Source organism: Podarcis raffonei, chromosome 3, assembly GCF_027172205.1.
Source record: "Podarcis raffonei isolate rPodRaf1 chromosome 3, rPodRaf1.pri, whole genome shotgun sequence".
NCBI lineage: Eukaryota > Metazoa > Chordata > Lepidosauria > Squamata > Lacertidae > Podarcis > Podarcis raffonei.
In genome coordinates this window covers 80,285,002-80,307,178 of record NC_070604.1, presented here as the reverse complement: position 1 = coordinate 80,307,178, position 22,177 = coordinate 80,285,002, and the positions used below count along the sequence as shown (strand labels likewise).

At 39.4% G+C, this 22,177-nt stretch overlaps 1 protein-coding gene across 2 annotated transcripts in view; it reads right to left on the bottom strand.

Moving 5' to 3' along the window:
- The window catches only part of FMN2 (formin 2), a 159,675-nt gene that overhangs the window by 63,102 nt on the left and 74,396 nt on the right, over window positions 1-22,177 (bottom strand). For both annotated transcript variants that reach the window (XM_053382624.1, XM_053382625.1), the window contains one exon: window positions 17,507-17,594. In XM_053382624.1, the coding sequence (XP_053238599.1) occupies window positions 17,507-17,594 (88 nt within the window). The remainder of the gene's footprint in view (window positions 1-17,506; window positions 17,595-22,177) is intronic.

The window sequence follows — 22,177 nt, the reverse complement described above, 5'->3', positions numbered from 1 at the left end:
ACACCAAGAAGGAAAGTTAAGATAATTCAACAATAGCAAAGATATGAAAATTCATATTTATGCTAGCAGGATGTATTGCTATATCGAATGATTTAAAAGCTTGTCATGGTGCTTACTTCAAAAAACATTTTTAAAAGAAGACAAATTTTGTTTGTAATACACTGAGTTCGCAAATGAGAAAAGCGGCTCAGACTTCCAGCAGACAGGATGATTTGTGGCCGAGAGGTGGGCAATATAAAGTAGACTCTTGACCCTCATCCATCTAGACTGGTTACATTAAGCCAGAACTGGCTGCCCATGTTTGTGTGATAACTGTGGAGGTTGTGGTGTTTGAACTTTGTGAAAGAAAGGCTCACTTGCTTTAGATTTTCAGGTGGAGAGCTATTGCCCTCTTTCAAATTCTTCCCATTTGGTTACAGTTTGGTTACAGTTGCTCAGGTTCATAGTTGCAACTTTCCACATCTTTTTGTTGAATTTCAGGGTGTGCTTGTGGAATGGAACTGCTTGGACAGCCCTGTCTTATACCCTCATTTAGGAGATTAAAAAAGTGGACCTTGTTGATTCTCTTACTCAATTTAAGCATGACCAAAAAGAAAAAAAGGGGGGGGGGAAGGAAAAGCATCAACGAAAAAGGGAGCACAAATAAAATTGGGCATATGACCACCCTACTCCCAATCTGATCTCAAAATTATTTCAGGTATGTGTTCTGCTCCATTGGATTAACACTGTGTAGGGATATGACTAGGGTCCTTTCTGTCACCAGTACTCTTATTTTTATTTTTATTAAAATATGATCAAAGAAATAGCAGGTTTGAGCAGGTTTGAGCTGACAGATGAAAAGGCAGGAGTTTTATGGGAAACTACAATGGTATATAATTTTCTCCTTTCATCCATTTAGTTTTCCTTGTGCTTTCTATTGTGTGTGTGTGTGTGTGTGTGTGTGTGTGTGTGTGTGTGTAGGAAAAAAGGGGAAATAATGAAGGAAGAGTAACCAACAGTTGTGGGAGGTCAGGCAGGTGAAAGCTCAGAAGGAGCTCAGGCTTGCAAGAGAGGTTTTTAAAAAATGTAAAAGATTTCTTTGGCTATGCACAAAGCAAGAAGAACAAGCAAGTGGAGAAGAAAAATGCTATTAGGTGACAGAGAGAAGACAGAATTGCTCAATACAGTGGTACGTTTCAGGTTACAGACTCCACTAACCCAGAAATATTTCCTCGGGTTAAGAACTTTGCTTCAGGATGAGAACAGAAATCGTGCTCTGGCGGCGCGGCGGCAGTGGGAGGCCCCATTAGCTAAAGTGGTGCTTCAGGTTAAGAACAGTTTCAGGTTAAATACGGACCACTGGAACAAATTAAGTACTTAACCTGAGGTACCACTGTACCTACTTTGCCTCTGTCTTCACACAAAAGGAAAGCAGTGTGCAACCGGGTGATAACAGCATAAAGAATGCAAGGAGTGAGTTGAAGCCCAAGATAGGAAAAGAGGTAGTAAGGCAACCCCTAGCTACTTTAAATGAATTCAAATCTCCAGGGCCTGATGAGCTGCACCCAAAGGAGCTTGTGGATGTAATATCAGAGCCTCTGTCTACAATCTTTGAGAATTCTTGGAGAACAGGTGACGTCCCTGCAGACTGAAAGCAGGCAAATGTTGTCCCCAACTTCAAAAAGGGGGAAAAGAAGACAACCCAGGTAACGGTTGACTAGCGAGCTTGACATCAATAGCAGGAAAGGTTCTAGTACAGATAATTAAACAGTCAATCTGTGAGCACTTAGAAAAGGATGCTATGATTACTAAGTTTCTTTAAAAAAGAAAGTAATAACATCTCTTTTCTTTTTTTGATATGAGCTAGAAGTAGTGCTATTTTTTTAGAAAAAGAGGTGCTGGAATTCACAATGAATGCATCCCTTGTTCTCTTACAATGGCAATGGCACCCACTTGAGAGGTGCTGGAACTCAGTTCTGGTGAGTTCTGGCTGAAAAATAATCCCAGTTACAAGCTTGGTGGATCAAGGGAATGCTGTGGACATAGTTTATTGTGATTTCAGCAATGCTTTTGAGAAAGGTTCCCCATCATATTCTTGCAGAGCAGCTGGTAAAGTGTGGATGGGTGAGGTAACTGCTAGGTGGATTTGTAGCTAGTTGACTGACCGAACCCAAAGACTGCTCACTAATGATTCCTCATGAACTTGGGAAAAAAGTGACAAGTTGGATGCCACAGGGTTTTGTCCTGGGCCCATTGTTGTTCAACATCTTTAGAAACAATTTGGATGAAGGTATTGAGGGGGTGTTCATCAAATTTTGCAGATGATACCAAACTGGGAGGGGTAGCTAATGCTGCCGAAGACAGAATCAGGATTCAATGTGGCACTAATAAATTGGAGAACTGGGCTCAAACTTAACAAAATGAATTTCAATGGGGACAAATGTAAGCTTCTACATTTTGGCAGGAATAATTAGTTGAACAAATATCAGATTAGGGACACCTGGGTTGCCAGTACTACATGTAAAAAGAATCTAGGGGTCTTCGTAGACCACAAACTGAACAGGAGTCAACAGTGTGATGCAGCAGCAAAAAAAGACTAATGCTATTCTAGGTTGCATTAACCTAGAATAGTCCCACTCTGTTCCACCTCTGTCAGACCACACCTAGAGTACTGTGTCCAAGTTCAGAGCACCACAAGTTAAGAAGGATATAGACAAGCTGCAATGTGCTCAGAGGAGGGTGGCCAAGATGATCAAGGGTCTGGAAACCGAGCCTTATGTGGAACAGTTGAGGGAATGGGGTATGTTTAACCTGGTAAAGAGGAGACTGAGAGGAGATGTGATTTCCATCTTCAAATATTTAAAGGACTGCTACACAGAGGATGGAGCAAGCTTGCTTTCTGCTGATGTGGATGTGAGGACCAAAGCAATAGCTTCATATTAAAATAAAGTAGATTCTGATTAAACGTCAGGAAGAAGTTGCTGACAGGAAGAGTTGCTCAACAGAACAGACTCCCATGAGAGGTGCTGGATTCTCCTTCCTTGGAAGTTTTTAAGCAGAGGTTAGATGGCCACCAGTTGTGTTGAGCTAGTTGAGATTCACGCTTAGCAGTGGGTTGGACTAGATGACCCTCTGGGTCCCTTCCAACTCGACTATACTGTGAATCTATATACTTTTTAGGTAAAATGTGACCAGGAAAGCACCCTAGCTAGCATTTCCACTGGCTATTCCTGACAGAATACTGACAGCAGATTACATTATCCTGTATAAATCAGTACCCTTCACTGTTTCTAAATGATTCTGTGTATACACCTCAAGATTAGAGACAATATAATTCATGCTCATTTGTTTCTCATTGCTGTAAAGCATTCAGTGATAAAATGCAGTGTCTGGGACTCATCACATTTCCCCCCTACAGGTCTGAAACATAATTTTAGTTACAGTATAATAAAAGAATATATAAATAAGGAAACGTTGATGTTGATTGCACTGAGCAGGGTCCAGTGCGTATGTAGAGATTGGAGGAAAGAATTTTAGCAGATGAAAAGAACATTCATTCATTTTGGAATGTACTAACTTCCTAAGACAATCAAGTTTTTCTTTTAGCTTTCTTTCAAACCTTTGTTTTGTTTTACTCCTTCCCTTTTCTAATTTTTGACTGCATGGAGTATTTTAAAAGTTACCTGGTTATAACTTTTTTCTTTCTTTCCATTCCCTTTCTTTGTGAAGGTCATGCTGGTTCAAGAAATAAATAAATCCAAAACCAAACAAATAAACTTTAAATTATTTAGATGGGAGTAAGTTAAAAGTCTCACAAAACTACCACGAAAAACCTTTCAGCATTTCTCATTTTAATATGAACTTACTTCTTGCCACTAGAAACCAACCTCTAAAAAATGGTACCAAATACTGAGGGACATTCTCAGCCCACATTTTATACTGATGAGAGCTGGAATCTGCAACATCTGGAGGGTCACAGATTGCTCATGCCTGGCAAAAGCAGACCAAAGTAGTTAATCAATCCAGAACTTTCAATGATGGTCTCAACTCTCTGAGACTACAGATATTAGGTGAAATGGGCTAAACACAAGAGATGAGAGGAATATAACTAGTACCAGTCAGCATAAAAAACTGGGATGGAGGAAGAGGAGAGAGGACCTAGGCATCATACGATACACTCATTTTCTATCTTGAAGAAGAGATTGTGTGTACTTTAATCACAACCCATTCTTCTAGATGAAAAAAGACTTTTTGCACGTTTCAGTGATATTAACAAGATCCATCCCGCTGCATAGACAACACTGACTATAATAATGAATCCTCTGGAAGTCAAAGGGATTTAAGCATCTCCAGCATTCAAGGGTGGCTCGCTGAAAAGTACCAGTTGTTTGATAGAGTCCCTAATCACAGGTTTTTTTTAAAAAAACAATTGTGTTCAGAATAAGAAATCTAAAGTTATTGGATAAAAATATGCTTTCCCAAATATTCAAAAGGCAGACAAATGCCTTTAGAAGCAGCCTATGCTCTAAATACAGGATGTGCACTTGTATAAAAATATTCTGTTTTTAAAGTGCTTCTGCATTCTTTTAGCTGTTTTTCTTGGGTTTCCCCCTCTCAAATGTGTTAATTTTTGTGTTTCAAAATACATTACAGCTTCTCTTCTAATTTTTCAAGTTATTAAGATTACCTAAGAATTACTTAGAGAGCAACATAACACTTTTGATTGAATGCTTTTATGAGATAAGAAAATGTATGGCAAACGCAGTGGTGCCAGGCCTGTATACTTTCAACTGCACAGGTATGCAGGAGAGTGTATATATTTCAGAGAGCTGCTTATAAGTTCGCTTATAAGGACACCATGAACACGGTTCTCTGCTTTTATGAAAATAGCTTAATCTAGAAATAGCCTTTAAAAACATAGCATTAAAAAGAACTATACAGACATTCAGGTCTGTGGAGGGAAAGAACCTGGATTGTTCAAAAATTCATAGCCAGTGTGTGCAGGCCTTGACAAAGGTAAATGATAGCTGACAAATTTCTAACCCAAAAAGCAAAGCTAAAATAAAATGACTAATTCTTATTTATTTCTACACTTTAAATTATGTACTATCATGTTTTTTTTCTTTTTCTTTAAAGAGAGATTATATGAACACGAACACCACCCTTCTCTGCAGATAAGAGACATTTAATTCCACCCGCAACATAGACTGTCCTAACACCCGATATATATTGACACTGCTGCTTCTCTTGCCTGCCATGCACCTAAACTTGTGGCCATGTTGATGTGGGGGCAGGTGAACAAATAACTGAAAATGTATTTCCAGCTGAAGTGACTCTTCATGCTTTCTTTCTCCATATTTTGGAAATGTGGTCTACATTTTATTTAAAAATAGTATAAATGGCACAACTGTGGCTTGAGGCTTTGGCATGCACAGTTCAAAAATTAAGCTCGCCATCTGTCTCCAAAGTGTGCTGTGAAGGTGAGGGGGCGGGGCGCGCAGGGGTTGACTGGATCCTGGAAACAGTCAATGCCTCACTTAGCCAGATAGTGGTTCCCACTTGTCTAAACAAGGTGGTGTTGGTGGTGGTGGAGCGACTATTAAATTAAATAGTTCTATTAAATTTAGTCATCACTTTCTCCCCAAAAAGTCTCAAAGTGACACGCAAAATACCATATTTCCTTGAATCTAATGCTCACCTTTTTGGGCCAAATTACGTTGTGAAATTAAGGTATGTATTAGATTTGATGGCACATTTACATTTGCCAGCAAATACTTTTTTTGTTTGTTTCAAGGTTCTGAAAATTGAGGTACAGAAGTACCCTAAAATGTCCAAAATTATTAATAATTATTATTTATAATAATTATTAATAAAAGTGTTCATCCCCCAGAAAATAACAACAGGAAAAATCTCCTACCCCACTCCAAAAATAAATCAAACCACATCATTATTTCAGTGCTTGGGGAAAACAAGAATGTTCTCTTTTTTTGGCTCCAACAAACTGACAATGCCACAGGAGAGCATTCTACAGCTGAGGGGATGCTACTGAAGTGGCATATTCTCTTGTTGCCACTCTGCATCATCAAGGCACATGCAGAAGGGCCTCTCATGACCATAAGGCAGGTTTGTATTGGGAGAGAAGGTCCTTGAAGTATTGGAGTCCTGTTCTTTATAGTTTAAAACTAGCACTTTGAGTCTGGCCTACAATCTAATTGGCCATTCATCTAACAACTATCTTTGGACCCAGAATGAGATTACTAGTGCCTGGTCACAAATTTTCCCTTTTTGGTCTAGGTGCTCAAAAGGAGAGTGGATATGGTTTCGGAGGGTAGCACTGAGGAACTTGTGCTCAACTTCATGACAGCTGATCCACAGAGTCATTCAAGGTTCTACCTTGTCCTCATGCTATTTAACATCCACATGAAGCTGCTGCGTGAGAGGTCAATGGAGATTTGGAGTGGGGTATCATCAGTGTGCTGACAACCAGCTCTTCTTGTCATCTAAGTCAAATGAGGCTGTGCAAGTTCTGAAACATTGTCTAGACACTTTAAGGAGCTGGATGAGAGCCAATAAATTGAGATGAAATCCTGATAAGACAGTGACACTGTGGTTCAGTGGCTCTAGAGCAGCGGTTCTCAACCTGTGGGTCCCCAGATGTTGTTGGACTACAACGCACATCATCCTTGAGCTCTGATGGGAGTTGTAGTGCAACAACCTCTGGGGACCCACAGGTTGAGAAAGGCTGCTCTAGAGTCTAGGAATTATATACTCTACCTGCCATTTATGGGCTTGCACTCCCTGTAAAGAAGAAGGTTCATGGTCTGGGGGCACTACTTGATCCAAGTTGATCCATTGACACTTGAGTCAATGGAGGCTCAAGTGTCCCTGGTGGCACAGAGTGCTTTTGGCCAGGTATGGCCACTCCTGAACAGAGACCAATTGGCCACAGTAATCCATGACCTGATAACCTCCTGACTGGATTGCTGTAGTACACTGTACGTAGGACTGCCCTTTAAGATTAACTTGTAAGCTGCAGCTTACATTTCCATTCAGAATTCAAGGTACTGGTGATGAGTTATAAAGTCCTGAATAACTTGGAACTTTAATACTTGAAGGACAATATTTCCTTACATAGTCCTGCCCAAGTGATAAGCTCTGTTAGGGAAGCTCTTCTTAACGTCTGCTGCCAGGAGGTATACCCTATGCAGTGACATGAGAATGTGCCAGTGTCCCAAATGCAGAACTCCATCACTTCTGAAATTTGACTGGTGCCTTATCTTTTAGTACTTAGACACTAGCTTAAACATGGCAAATCATTAAGGCCTTGGGAGGTTGTTAATGTTCAGTTAGAATCTGTTTTGCAGTTTTATTGCAATCTGTAATGTGAATTTTATCTGCTCTTTTTTGTTGCAGGTTGTTACTTTAAATTATTTTATTGTTCCCCATCCTGAGATATTTGAATAAAGGGTGGGTTATACTTTTACTTTGAAGTGTACTTTTTGATACAAGTAGGCTTCTCTTCTATAAATAATAAATAATACTGCTTCATTTTGCAGAATTATGATGAACACTGACAATATCCATATAAGGGAGATGCTCACAGATGCATTGCAACCATTCTACTGTAAAGGCAGAATGATAGACCAAAGACCATTATGTTTAGAGATTGGTGAATGTCATGTAAGAAATTCTTACTATTATTATTAGTTTGTTTTAATTTTACCCTGCTTTTATACCACTGGGTCCACAAAGCTGCTAAAATACTTTTGAAGATACAGTAGAAAAAGATCAAGGCAATTTAAAAAAATGCACTTAAATATGAGTAATGAGCACACAGTTACTAGTAGCATTGATATCAAGTGTCTTCTTTTTTGTTATGGGGATATATGATTTGGCAGAGGGGTAAGGGATGACATGGTGCAATATTCAATCCATGCCCTGTGCATGCTGTTGGGCACATCCCTCTCTCATGGCGAGAGGTAATTCTGCATGCATGAAGAAGAGGAAGGAAGAGTTCCATGGTGTACTATGTCATGCCCACCAGTCCACAGCAATAATGTTACAATGATATAGATTTTAATTCAAATGCTATAAAATAGGAGGTATTTTTAGTATAAACATTTCCAATGCAGGCATCTTGAGTAAACAAGCTTATATAAATCCAAAGACATAAGTTACTGATTAAATCAGCCAAAACTTCATACACCTATACAGTTTGTTTATAAAATTTGTGCAAGTTAAATTTTTAGAGAACAAATACATTTTGTTTGAGTCAGTGTGTCGCCTTCTTGTCTGGGGAAAGGGAGGGGGGAAAATGAGCCCAGTGTTGTAATCCTTTCAGAATAAAATGTTTAAATGCAAACATGATTACCATTGTAGACTGTTTAATCTAGAGAGATTATATTGCAGTTCTATTTTTGAGAGTTTTGTTGATATGACCATACAGAGCCCTTTGGTGCTTATCTTAATTATTTAGGTAAGTTTTATTTCAGTTTGGCAAGTGATAAAAACATGGGTGAAGAAAAGAGGAGGTCACTCTCAGACTGGAATATAACTTTCTAAAACAAAGTGTCCAGATGAGCACAGTTCTACCAAATCTGCCTGTTAATGGGTTTCTAAGTAAAATAATATTTAATGCCTTTTCAAAGCATCTCAGTTTATCTCAAAACCAATTTGATTCAGTACTTTTTGGTGGCAAGGTAGATCTGCCATAAAGACCACCTGCCATTTTTGACAGCAGTGGCGGTTGCGGCCTGGCAGGAGAGTTGGGGAAAGAGTTTCCTGTCCACATGGCCAGCTGGTGCTTTCACTGACCAGTTGCGGGGGCCGATGGGATTTTCCTCCAGATCTTATGATGTGTATGGTTGTGACTTTTTGATGTTTTGATTACTGTTTATGACTACTTTTGTTATGTCTGTAGTTACGGATTTTTTATATGTTGTAAACTATCTTGAGAACAGTTTTAACTTTGCAAAGACAGCATACAAATACGATGATTGATTGATCCCCTCAAAGTTGGAAGGCCTCTGGGGCAGCACCCCATGAAGCTCAAAGGACTGCCACTGCAGACATACAAGCTGTTTGAAAAGATAACACACGAAACATCATTAAAATATTTTCTAAGATACTAGTACAGTGGTACTATTAAGAACTTAATTCGTTCTGGAGGTCCGTTCTTAACCTGAAACTGTTCTTAACCTGAGGTACCATTTTAGCTAATGGGGCCTCCCGCCGCCACCGTGCGATTTCTGTTCTCACCCTGAAGCAAAGTTCTTAACCCAAGGTACTATTTCTGGGTTAGCGGAGTCTGTAACCTGAAGCATCTGTAACCTGAAGCATCTGTAACCCATGGTACCACAGTAGTAGATACTACTAAGGTGAAGCCTATTCTGATTCTCAGTTATTTGCATCAGTTATTCCCCAGATACATGAACTAGTAATGTGAAAAGTGGATATAGGTGTAAAAAAGGGAAGGGGACCTTCAACTGCTATTTAAAATTGGGGACAAAATATATATTCCACTGCAAACATTCTTAAGGGCATCGACAACCCAGCAGTAGAAAATGACTATGGCAAAAGGGGTAGCAATTACACAAAGAAAAGAGGATGGAGGAGTTGAAAATGATGCCCACAAATATATAAAACGTGAAAGGAGTTGTAAGCATGATATTCATGCTACTATTACGGAACAATTGCCAAATGACACAACTGGCAAGCACCGTATTGTAGTACCATTTATGAGGCAATGCTGAATGCCTACACAGTTCCTGTCATCTGGAGTTTAGGCACGATGCATGACTGAGTCAGCTAATTAAGCCATTTCAATTCTGCTATTACATAGCAATGCTGCTAGCCTACTCTCTGCTACTTTGCACTTTCACTTCCAATTAAGTCTTTTAACATGATTATGTGAACAACAAAGTGGTAACAAGACTACCATATCAAACACCATTCCTTCACAAGTTCAACATGAGCAGAACAATCCAAGTGGGAAGAAGGCAGTAAGAAATGAATGAAGATGAACAGCCATGCTGGGTGTACGGCAGCAGGGTGATACCACTTTCTGGTATCCTCTTTTTTTACTTCATATGACTTTCCCTCCTATTTGTTTTCAAAGGGAGGGAAAATACACCCTGTGACTGGCACAAACAGGTCCAGTGCTATCATTAGACCAACTAGGCAGCTGCATAGGGTGCAGACCTTTGAGGAGCCGAGTTTTATATAGATTAGTTTTTGTGATATTTGTTATAAATTTCTGATGTTTTTATTTATTTTTATTTTGTAGTTTGAATAATTTTACCGTTTCTACAAGACATCTTTTTTAGAACATGAAGATAGCACTTTTGGGGGGCGGGTAGCTTGCCTAGGTTGCAAGATAACCTAGCCCTGGCCCTGGTCATATATTTCCCCCCATTTCAGGGATGTGTTCAGGGAATGGAAAGTTTCTAGATCTTTTGGAGCCTCCAGCCAATGTGGCCTGGCACGCCCTCTTCTCTTTTGACATCAACTGATGTCAGAGCCCCGAGATGAGTAAGGCCAGGATGGGCTGTATGAGGTTGAATACGCTTCCCTTTGAGTTTGGAAATCTTCTTCTGCCCTTGGAGGAGAAGGAGATCCAAAACATAATACAGCCCCTGGGGCACCCTCCCAGGGAGCATAGGACTGCCGCTTAAGAGCATTAAAATACAATATTCAGCCCCAAACTAAACAATGAAATTAGCATCAAATGTAGGTTGATCTTATACAGAAGTGTTGCTAGAAAATTAACCCCAGTTTTACAACCAGCACATAAATCCAGTTTTCTAGTGTGTTGATTTATTACAATATGAAGAACTACATTGTTTCCCCTTATTATTCCAGAACATTAATTGAGAACAGGCCTAGAACTGCTACATTTTAATTAGTTCAAATTGTACCACATGATGCCTGAGCAAATTAGAAAAGCAGACTCCTTTCCTAATGAAATAATGCATTGGAGATACTTGTAAACACTAATCATGCCATGTGGGAAATGTCTTGAAACAAATGGTTTGGCTTCATGGGCTTGTCTGTATTTTACTGTTTAATCTGGTCATTCTACATGGAAGCAGACTGTGTTCTGGGACCTTGTGATCTTCCCTTTTCATATATGCCAGATTCACTCATCAGTCTCATGGGAGCATTTGAATAATTAAACAGCTTTGGGATTAGAGAAACAACATAAGGCATTACTCCATTTGTGCAAGGGTTTTGTCAGGATACTGCTTCTTGGGCATGGTGGAGCAGAGACAGGTCTGCCATATTTTGAAGAGCAAAAAGGAGGACACATTTGCCAACTTCTACTTTTAACTATGGATTGCTATGATGACTCTATGCATGAAAAAGAGGATGTGTCCTGGGAAAAGAGGACACATGGCAACCCTATAACCTGAATCACAATTCCATTATTACATATTACTAAGGTCAGACAAAAGTTTTTCATGGACTTGGAAGTGGTATGATTGACAGAGACAACAGTAATTCATGTGTAAACCATGGCTAGACAGGTTTTTGAAGCATTTCCATGAAGTGAATTTACCACAAGCAACAATGGCTCTATCGTACCACTTTCACTTCTCTGAAAAACTTTAATTCATCTCCAGACAAAGTAATTTCAATCTTTCCTATTCTGTAATGGATCCCTGTCAAAAATGTTACCAATTCTGATCCAAGCACCAGAAAGTCCACTGACATCAACCAATTTAGAGTGTGGGTTTATACTAAATAATAGAAAATGTATACCTAGAGGAGCTTTACCAATCTTTACCAGGTGCATTGTGCTTCATATCATTGGCTGTTGAAGGTGGAAGCGAAAAGCATGACTAGGCCATATTTTACACCATGTTAGCATTATCAGGAAGAAGAGAGCGGGAAATATGGGCTTAAACATAATTAAGTTCTTTAAAAAGAAAATGATAGTTTGTTTTTATTCTGAAGCCCTGCACTAATTAGAGATCTTACCAGTTTGCAATTATCTGGTTCAGAATATAAATTTGTTTAACTTTTAATACTCAGATGAATTACAAATTCTGGGTGATTCCCCCCAATTATTCTTAGGCTCAGAATATGAAACCAGATTCTTTATGCGCTCAGTGTTCAGGTTGACCAAGCTGCTTTAGATGTGCAAAAAAGTTATTGAATGTAAAGAAGAAGAAGAAGAAGAAGAGTTTGGATTTGATATCCCGCCTTTCACTCCCTTTAAGGAGTCTCAAAGCGGCTAACATTCTCCTTTCCGTTCCTCCCCCACAACAAACACTCTGTGAGGTGAGTGGGGCTGAGAGACTTCAAAGAAGTATGACTGGCCCAAGGTCACCCAGCAGCTGCATGTGGAGGAGCGGAGACACGAACCCAGTTCCCCAGATTACGAGACTACCGCTCTTGACCACAACACCACACTGGCCCTTAGTTTAGATCATGGGTTGTCAACCTGGTCCCTACCACCCACTAGTGGGCGTTTCAGGATTCTAGGTGGGCGGTAGGGGGTTCTATGGCACAAGCTGAATCCTCCTTCCATCGAGCACTGGTGGGCGGTAAGGAAATTTTACCATCAAGAAAGATGCATTAGTGGGTGGTAGGTATAAAAAGGTTGACCACCCCTGGTCTAGATGGACTGCAATTTAAAGAGCATTGCAATACAATATTTCAGGCCAATCTTTCAAGTGCTATGAAACTCCATGAATGACCAAGTTAGGTGTTGTGTATGCTTGCACACAGAAATGCAACTCTCACTGACTGTTGTGAACCACATGACCAGATCACCTGACCAAGAAATCTTTCTGTTTGGCAAGTATCTTCTCCGTATTTGAGTGAATTCTCTTAACTGTCTCTGCTCTCTCTCTCTCTCTCTCTCTCTCTCTCTCTCTCTGTGCTTCCAGGTATGTCTGTTTTGGCCTGGAGCAGCTGAATTCCCAAGTGGTCTTCCACCATGTTAGCTTCCCAATGGGCAACACGATAAGGCATGTGTACACAGCACCATAAATATGCATTTGTTAACATTGTGAGCCAGAAAGGAACTCTCAGAAACAGTCAAGTGTTCCCTGAGATGTTCATTAAGGAAATTTGCAAATGCAATTCTCAATCTAAGGTAAAGGTAAAGGGACCCCTGACCAGTAGGTCCAGTCGTGACCAACTCTGGGGTTGCGGCGCTCATCTCGCTTTATTGGCCGAGCATAATTTCCACACTCCTGTTACTAACTTAGATGTGTGTGTGTGTGGAAATAAGATTTATTGTAGTGTGTACCATGGGTGGATTTTGAATAGTATCTCAGCTTAATTTATTGCTGAGATATGGAAGGTCTTACTACACTTCTTGGATAATAAAGACAACAGTATATGCTGGATTTTAAAAGTCTATGTATATATATTGCAGTTTTTTATATTATGATTAGGTAGAAAGAAATAGAGAAGCTATCTCCAATGCAAGGCTAAAACTTCTTTCAGTCATAAATTATAATGTCACAAGTTTAACCAAAAGAACCCTGCCTGTACTTTTTATTTCTACAAAACAATGGGTGTCAAACCAAAAGGAGCAATAGAGACGCCATAATGATATTGTCCAGATGGAACAGTAATGATAATAGCAACAGTTCACTCAGGAAATATTACTTCTCAAAATATGCATGGTTGGAAAATGCAATAACCTTGATCCTGTCACAGCATGAATAGCTGAAACGATGACAGAAGCTAACACAGCATTTAAGATTTTTCCATGCATCTATTATTACTCAAAAGAGACAATTCTGCTCTGACATCCGCTTCCACATGGAAGAGAGACACCGAGCACAATTTTGGTGTGGAAAGAAGTGTGACATTCATTATTATTTTATTTGGCAGGGGAGGGGGAGGATTTCAATTATGTGTGGTTCATTAAAAATAATAATAATAACATTACCATGTTATTCAGTACTGAAATAATTAATTCATTATGATCAGCACTGCCATGAGCCCGGGGAGATGTATTGGCAGGGCTGGTCATGGGGGTGGAGAAATGGGGCAATAGTGAAGAACTAGATCATGGGGAGGGGGTCCAGTGACCTAGGAGGTCTGATCTAGATGATGAAGAGGAGGCAAGCAGGCTGACAGGAGTAAGCCCCCCCGATGGCGGGACGCCATATCTATGTTGCAGTAAGAATTGCACGTTAGAGCAGAAACCGGAAGCAAAGGAAAGTGCTGGTGTTGGGACACAACAGGAAGACAACAGGGAAGGAGAAAAAATATTCCACGTAGAACGACATTGGATTAATCCCCTTGCAAAATTAATAATTGGAATATACAAATGCGATTGTAAGTCATAAAAGCCAGTGGCTGTGAACCTGAAGGATCAAGATCCGAATTATTCTCTAAGGATTAATTAAGAACTACTGCAGGACATAGATAATTATTCCTTGAACCCCAGAACATGGGAAGTCACCAAATTATGTATAATTCGGCATTGGTTTTTTAAAATTTTTATTGTAATTTGGAATTTTTAATGTGGTTTTATTGGATTGTTAAAATAGAAAATAAATAAAAATTATATTAAAAGAAAAGAAGTGAACCCCTCCCGTAGTGACAGCTGATGCCCAGGTCATTGTGCCAGAGCACCCCAACTTGTCTCTGCTGCTGCTTCCAGTCCACAAAGTTTTCTCTTAGAAGTGATCATTGCAAGAAATTCCAGCCACCTCATATTTGCTTATTTCTGTCCTCTCAATATTGTAGCAATATTTGAAGTGCTGCCCTGGGGTTTCCAAAGGAAACTATTCTCCCCACCACCATATAAACAAACAGATTCTTTACTAACAAAGTCACTTAATTAATCCCATTCATGTCATTGCTTTGAATTGGAGTAGGAAGATACGAGTATCTCCCCCCCCCCCGAATCTTCAGATAGACTTGGTTCTTCTAATTTTGGTCAGAGGAACTCAGGTAATTTCAGAGTTAATCCAAGGCGATCTTTTGAGTGCTCACTCCACCTAGCAAACTGGTGGATGATGTTAATTAGTTCTGGATCTTTTCTCTGTCTTTATTTCGTTTCATTATTATAACATAGAATATATGCTCTAAGGTATACAGAATATACTGTGTAAATTATTACATTAGTAAAATCCCCGTTTTCCATTCTGTATCTATCTCATTCTATTATTGTGACTTCCCTCCACCACAGCACGATATCCGTTGATATATCTTGAATTTGTCATTGTGTTATATATATTAGTTACTTTGCCCCTCAGAACAATCTTAAAATAATTTTTTCCACTCCTTTATGAACTTAGTCCATGCATATCAATAAATCTGTTTTGGAACGATGTCTTTCACATATTCTTCTAAGCAGTTTCATTCCTTCTTAAGTTTTTGATTCGATTGAAGTCTAATGGCTGTTGTCATTTTAGCCAACTCTATGAATTCAAAGCTATGGATTCCCCAGTAGTGATGTAAGGAAGTGAGAGCTGGACCATAAAAAAGGCTGATGATTTGATGATTCTGAATTATGGTGCTGGAGGAGACACTTGAGAGTCCCATGGACTGCAAGAAGATCAAACCTATCCATTCTGAAGGAAATCAGCCCTGAGTGCTCACTGGAAGGACAGATCCTGAAGCTGAGGCTCCAATACTTTGGCCACCTCATGAGAAGAGAAGACTCCCTGGAAAAGACCCTGATGTTGGGAAAGATGGAGGGCACAAGGAGAAGGGGACGACAGAGGACGAGATGGCTGGACAGTCTTCTCGAATCTACTAACATGAGTTTGACCAAACTACGGGAGGCAGTGGAAGACAGGAGTGCCTGGCGTGCTCTGGTCCATGGGGTCACGAAGAGTCAGACACGACTAAACGACTAAACAACAACAAATGAATTCACATAATTTGTTTAATCAATCCTCTATTGAGGGGACATTGTCCTTTCTCTTTCATCTCAGGAAAGGAAAGGAAGAGAGAATCTGCCAGTTTTAGCACTAAAACGGTCTATAGGGATTTTTTTCTTGATTAAGTAGTTTGGAGCAAATGAAAATTAGAAGCTGATTTAGACTGTGCAAAGATACGTAGAAAGGTAGGCATGTCTGCTGGGCATGCAGTTTCCAGTCCACTATCTGCACACCTTACAATACCCATCACAAACTCTGCTCACTCTTAGACTATTATGGCTCATCAAACTCCTTGTATCACTACAGAATTATGTCCAACAGTTTCGAAAAATGTTAGCTCCTCATAAATACACACACTTCAAGAAAACGAACTGAGTACGGAGCACAAATGAAGGGAAATATAAAAATACTGCAAGAGACTTTGTAGGATAGAACAATTACATGCACTTAATCCTAATAGGATAAAAGGTTAAGCACAGTATTGCTTGACCCCTTCAGCGACTGACATTCATGCCATATTATTGTTAGCGTTGCATGTTAAGCAAGCAAATTTTCAATCAACTTGTGTTGGCTTTACCACAGACCCAGATGTTAGGCGGACTCCTTTGTTCATAAGGTTCTCATTATTAACTCAAACCAAGCTGAATATTTGACTGAAGGAAAGGACCATATCATTGTTTTCAGATTTCATTCTATGACTTAACTGAACTACATCTGCCAGCTTTTGAAATACCAAGTACTTCTTGGCGCCAGTACTGGCGCCTCAATCTGTGACTACCAGCCTAAATGCTTCAGCTTGGGGAAGTTTAGTAACCATGAAAATAACTTAGCAAAAGCTTAAGTTGTGATTAAAAGTTACTCAGAAATTGATGGTGCACACCAACATTTGCCCTGTGCGTAATTTCTTCCACAAAATAGAGCAAATGGAATTCACAATTAAAACAGGTAGGCTAGAAAAGTCAGAAAGATGTTTTCATGATTTATGAAGTCTGCAATATACTTGAAACCATATTTATTTAATAGGTAAGCTGGCACTATACAGCTCCATTCCATCTGTTTTAAATCTATTATAAGGACTTAGGAGGCATGAAGAACACTGCAAGTATAAATATAGCTCCACTTTTCACCTTTTTGCAAAGCCATCCTTTAATGTAAATAGGGAAGGAGGAATTACAGCCACCCCAAAAGATGTCTCCTGATATAAAACTTTCAAGGTTGTGCTACCAGTAAGTCTTCAGAAAGTATTATTGCAAAACACAATGCACTTTATAAGGAAAATGAGAATTTGAGTTTAAAAAAAGAAAAGTGCTCATAGTTAAAACCACCAAGTGTTTAAACTGTAGTGATACTTCTTGTAAACTGGAATCAACAATGCTTTTTTTCTAAACAGGCAGGAGAGAAGAGTATTCAGCATTCTAGAAACCTCTGCATAGCAGAATGAAGTGCCTAAGCTCTCATTCAGTTAATTGAGGTCCACATAGGAAATATATGAGACCTTAGATTTCAATTTCAGGCTGTAGGCTGATACAGTATTCAGTCAGTTCTCCATATTTTTACTGACAGACAGCAGAGGTATCATTCACAAAGAACGTTGGCCATGATTTTCAATAGGAAATGATAAAGCCATTTCATGGAATAAAATCTATCTAGTAAAAGTTTGTTTCATTTACCGTGCTGTATATCTTTCATGTCTAAATGAAGACTGGACATTAATATCCCAACTGCTTGCGATCTTTTGTTGCTTAATAACTTGACAACCTGCCAAAGAAAAGAAAATGTTGTTACTTCCCAGCAAGTTGCTTTTTCATGCCATAAATCATAAACCCAGTACCCACAAACTATATTTTACTTGTTAAAGAGCCCCAAACTGTTTGATAAAATTACTGTAAATGATTAAATTCAAAGTACAGTGGACCCTCCAGATACGAATTAAATTTGTTCCGGGGGTCCGCCTGCAACCTGAAAAGTCCATAGGCAGAGGCGCCTCTTCTGCGCATGCACACGCAGTGAAACCCAGAAGTATACACTTTCAGGTTTGCCACATTCGTACCCCGAAAGTTACGTATGCAGAGCAGTACGTAACTAGAGGGGCACTGTATGTCTCACACTTTTTCAGCCTCTGCAAGGAGGAATCTTGCCCCACCCCCCAATCCAGAAGCATGTGCACTTTTAGCTTCATCTTTTCATCCATGTTAGAGCCTTTGTAAAATAGGCTGTCAGATATATATTTGATTTTGCTTCCAAAACCACACAACTATTTCCAGATTAGATGTAAGATAAAACGGTGGGAATATTTCTATAGTTGCTTTATTCGACAGTATATATATAAAAAAGCAAAATAACCATGCACATATTGGGATGCTCTATGACCAATTCAAGGAAAAACAAAGAAACAAATACAGCATTTTTAAAAAAGCAAGAATAATCACAGCGCAGAAGAAAGTTTCTTTGATCTTGGCAGGATAAGAATTAGCAACATATATTCCAGTTCAACACTTCCTTTTCCCATTTTTAGATTAAAAAGTGTAATTTTTTAAAAAAGAAAGGTAGCTCACATTTATTAAAGAATACACACCAGAATCCAATGCCGTAAACCTTAATCTATCTAGTAGGTATCAGAAAGACACATTTCAACCATCAAAATTAAGAAGTGTTAGATCCAACAAGTCTTCTTTGGGAAGACTTAAGCATGTGGTTGAAATCAATGTGACAGAACTCTGCTTTGTCATGCATAAGAGGTAGGCATATATAAAACTATTCTGTGTAACTTGAAGTACAGAGTCTAAAAAGAATATATGCACATTAATAATATGCTGGCTAAGAGAAAAAATAAAGAGAAAAAGCTGATGCAAGGGAATGTGAAGTCAGGCCTAAAGGCTGAATTGGCAGTGGGAGATTCATGGTTGGATTTTCTGGGTCTTTTTTTTTGAAGGTATATGCAGCCATGGGAATGGATGTGGGGATGCAGATCAATACAGTGGTGCCCCGCAAGACGAATGCCTCGCAAGACAGAAAACTCGCTAGACGAAAGGGTTTTCCGTTTTATGAGCTGCTTCGCAAGACGAATTTCCCTATGGGCTTGCTTCGCAAGACGAAAACGTCTTGCAAGTTTGTTTCCTTTTTCTTAACACCATTAATACAGTTGCAACTTGACTTCGAGGAGCAACTCATAGAACGCAGTGTACATAGTAGCCTTTTTTGAGGTTTTTTAAGACTTTGGTGATTTTTGAAGCTTTTCCAAAACTTCTTTTGCAGCCATTTGGTAAGTTAAGCTTTTAAAACTTTGGGGGGGGTTGGATTTTGGGTTGGGGTGTTTGGAATTCAAGGACTTGGTGTTGGGGAGGGGTTTGCAAGAATCTGGAAGCTTGTGTGTTTTTTTATGCATTTTTATGATTTTCTGTGACCATTGGGGCACTCTGCTGTTTTTTAAAAACAATTCTGGATTTGAATTTCTGTGTGCTGGGTGGCTGGGGGAACAGCTGGGGAGGGGTTTGCAAGAATCTGGAAGCTTGTTCCCCCCCCTGCATTTTTATGATTTTCTGTGACCATTGGGCCACTCTGCCGTTTTTTTAAAAAAATTCTGGGTTTGAATTTTGAAATGCTCTTTGCAGTATGTGTGACTTTAAAGAGCACTTAATAAACTCTTGTTGTACCAAATTTGGCTTTGTTTGGACTTTTTTTGACCATAGGAACGCATTAATTGATTTTCAATGCATTCCTATGGGATTTCGTGCTTCGCAAGACGAAAAATTCGCTGGACGAAAAAATTCACGGAATGAATTAATTTCGTCTTGCGAGGCAGCACTGTATTGTACACATAAAGAATTTAATCCTTTTCTTTTCCTGGTAACATTGAGCAGGGTGCTGGGCGGAGAAGCTATTTCAACTATAGGACTCAATTATACAAGCTGTGTAATTATACAAGGAGTGCTCTGATGGTGTTTCCTGCTTGGCAGGGGGTTGGACTCGATGGCCCTTGTGGTCTCTTCCAACTCTATGATTCTATGATTCTATGAAATAAAACATTTTAAGTTTGTTTTAAGTGCAATATACAATATAGATGGAGATGGTGAGCCTTATGGAAAATCCAATGTATTTTTTAAAATGCCTTTTTAAAAAAGCATTTTCATATTTTTTTTAATAAAATTTTTATTGGTTTTTCAACATATATTATAAGACATTACCAACAACAATACAAAAACAAACAAACATATAAACATGTATAATTTCATAATCTTTTTTTCTTATACCCAATTTCAACGACTTCCCCATGCCTCCCTTTTCTGCATCCCTGTTTTAAACTTTTTCAGCAACCCCTGATCTAAATTACTTATAAATCCCTTTCTTTAACCCTTTTTTTCTCTTATCCAATCATTTATCGCTGCAAATCTGCTATGCTTTACCCATGACATTTTAACACTCACTAATTTTACAACAATTTTTAAGATAAAGTTTAAATTTCTTCCAGTCTTCTTCCACCGTCTCTTTCCCTTGGTCACGGAAAAAAGCATTTTCAAAATAGTTTATAGATGTGTGTAGATTCCACCCAGGAATCCACACTGAGGTTTCTGTGGCTATGTCTGCCTTTTAAAAATATGCAGACACTCACACAGTTCTACCCTAAGGACCAAACTAGTATGAACGCAATTAATATACAGGTTTTAATTTATTTTTAACATTTATTTTTTTAAAAGCAGCTGATGTGGAGCCATCTCAGGTGCTGGATTACTGGGAGTGTAGAGGGAGAGTTTAAATTGTTCTACCCCCCGCTGTCATCCTGAGAAAAATCATTCTCCCCACCCTACATTAGAAAGGAAGTCTTTCTGGTGTCAATTAACACATCTTACCTAGTGAAAACAGCAGATTTAGGAAGGGAAGATTTTCATCAGCAGGAGCAGCCTGTACCATGTACCTGAGGCAAAATGGGAATGTGCCACTCCCCGCTTCCCACGCACTGTGCCTCCCCCAAACTTCTGCTGCCACCAGAATCACTCCCTCACAGAAATTGGCAAGAACCAGGATGCTCTTCAAGGCACTGCCACTCATCTTCTCTGCCTCAGAGTGGGGGAGACGAGTGGCAATGCTACACGCAAGAATGCCTATCTCTCACTGAACTTGGCCAGACCTTGGGTGTTCTGCATGGTGGTGGTGCATGTCTTCTCTGCCCCAGGAGCAGGGAAGATGAGCAGCAGCACTACAAAATGCTTCCCTCTTGCCAGACAGAGGGGAACATTCCGGCAGCAGTGGAAGCGGCAGGGTGCTGCCTCTTGCGCTTCTGTCACCTGAGGCGAGTGCTTCACCCCACCTCATTGATGAGCCAGCTTTGTTCACCAGGCTTGTGGCAGAGAGCAGGAGTTAGACTTTCCCTCGCTACTCCCTGAAGATCTGATACTGCTCAAGCTCCCCAAGGCTCGTATTTATACTTAAAAAAAAAAGCACATGATAATTACATTCATGACTTGAGTCCCACTGAAATTTACTGTTTAACAGTCACTTGAAATTCACAGCTTCCAAGGGGCACAATTACTACACACTGGTCATGTTCAGACAAAATGCTGACCATAAACCAAAGTTAGGTAGATTAATCTGCGAATGAAGCACACAGCTGAAGCAATTCCAGCTTTGCTCCTCTACCCTTGAGGGGGAAACAAACCACAGAGTGGCTGATTTAGCATTATATTCAAACCAGTGCTTGTGGTTTATTTCTCCAACACTAGGAGTGCAGAACCTCCAGCCCACAGGTCTAGTTTAGCCTGCCAGGCATCAAGATTTGGCCTCCAGACTTAGATGATCCAGTTTCCCAGCCCTGTCCTAAACAAACCACAACTGGGAAGCCAAGGTTTGTTCCTCAGCAAAAATGCTGGAGAATCACACTTTTGCAAATATTAACATTCAATTTTGCATCTAGATTTCACCTCAAAACATTTTCTTTCAAGTACTTAGAAAAATAACGGGATTGTTTGTTGGGATTTAAAAATCTTTAGTAACGTATCTATTTGTTGAAAGTGACATACTTCTCAATTCAATGCTATAGTTACATGGGACTATTCACAATACCATATGCATAAAATGCTTTCTGGAAGAAGAAAAGAGAGAGAGCAGGCAACTGTTAAGAGATACTGAGATCAGGTAGTTGGAAAGCCCCTTAATGCCAACACCATCCATTAGAGAAATGCTAAATTATAATCTTATTTGTTGGGTAAGTGCTTTTTGGTGAATTGCCTTTAGAGAATGAATTGTGAATATGTTGCACAAAATCTTTGTCTAGGAGGTGGAAGGTGCTGACCAACACAGGAGATCACCCACTTACAGGAAATGAATTCACAGACAAGACATTTCTA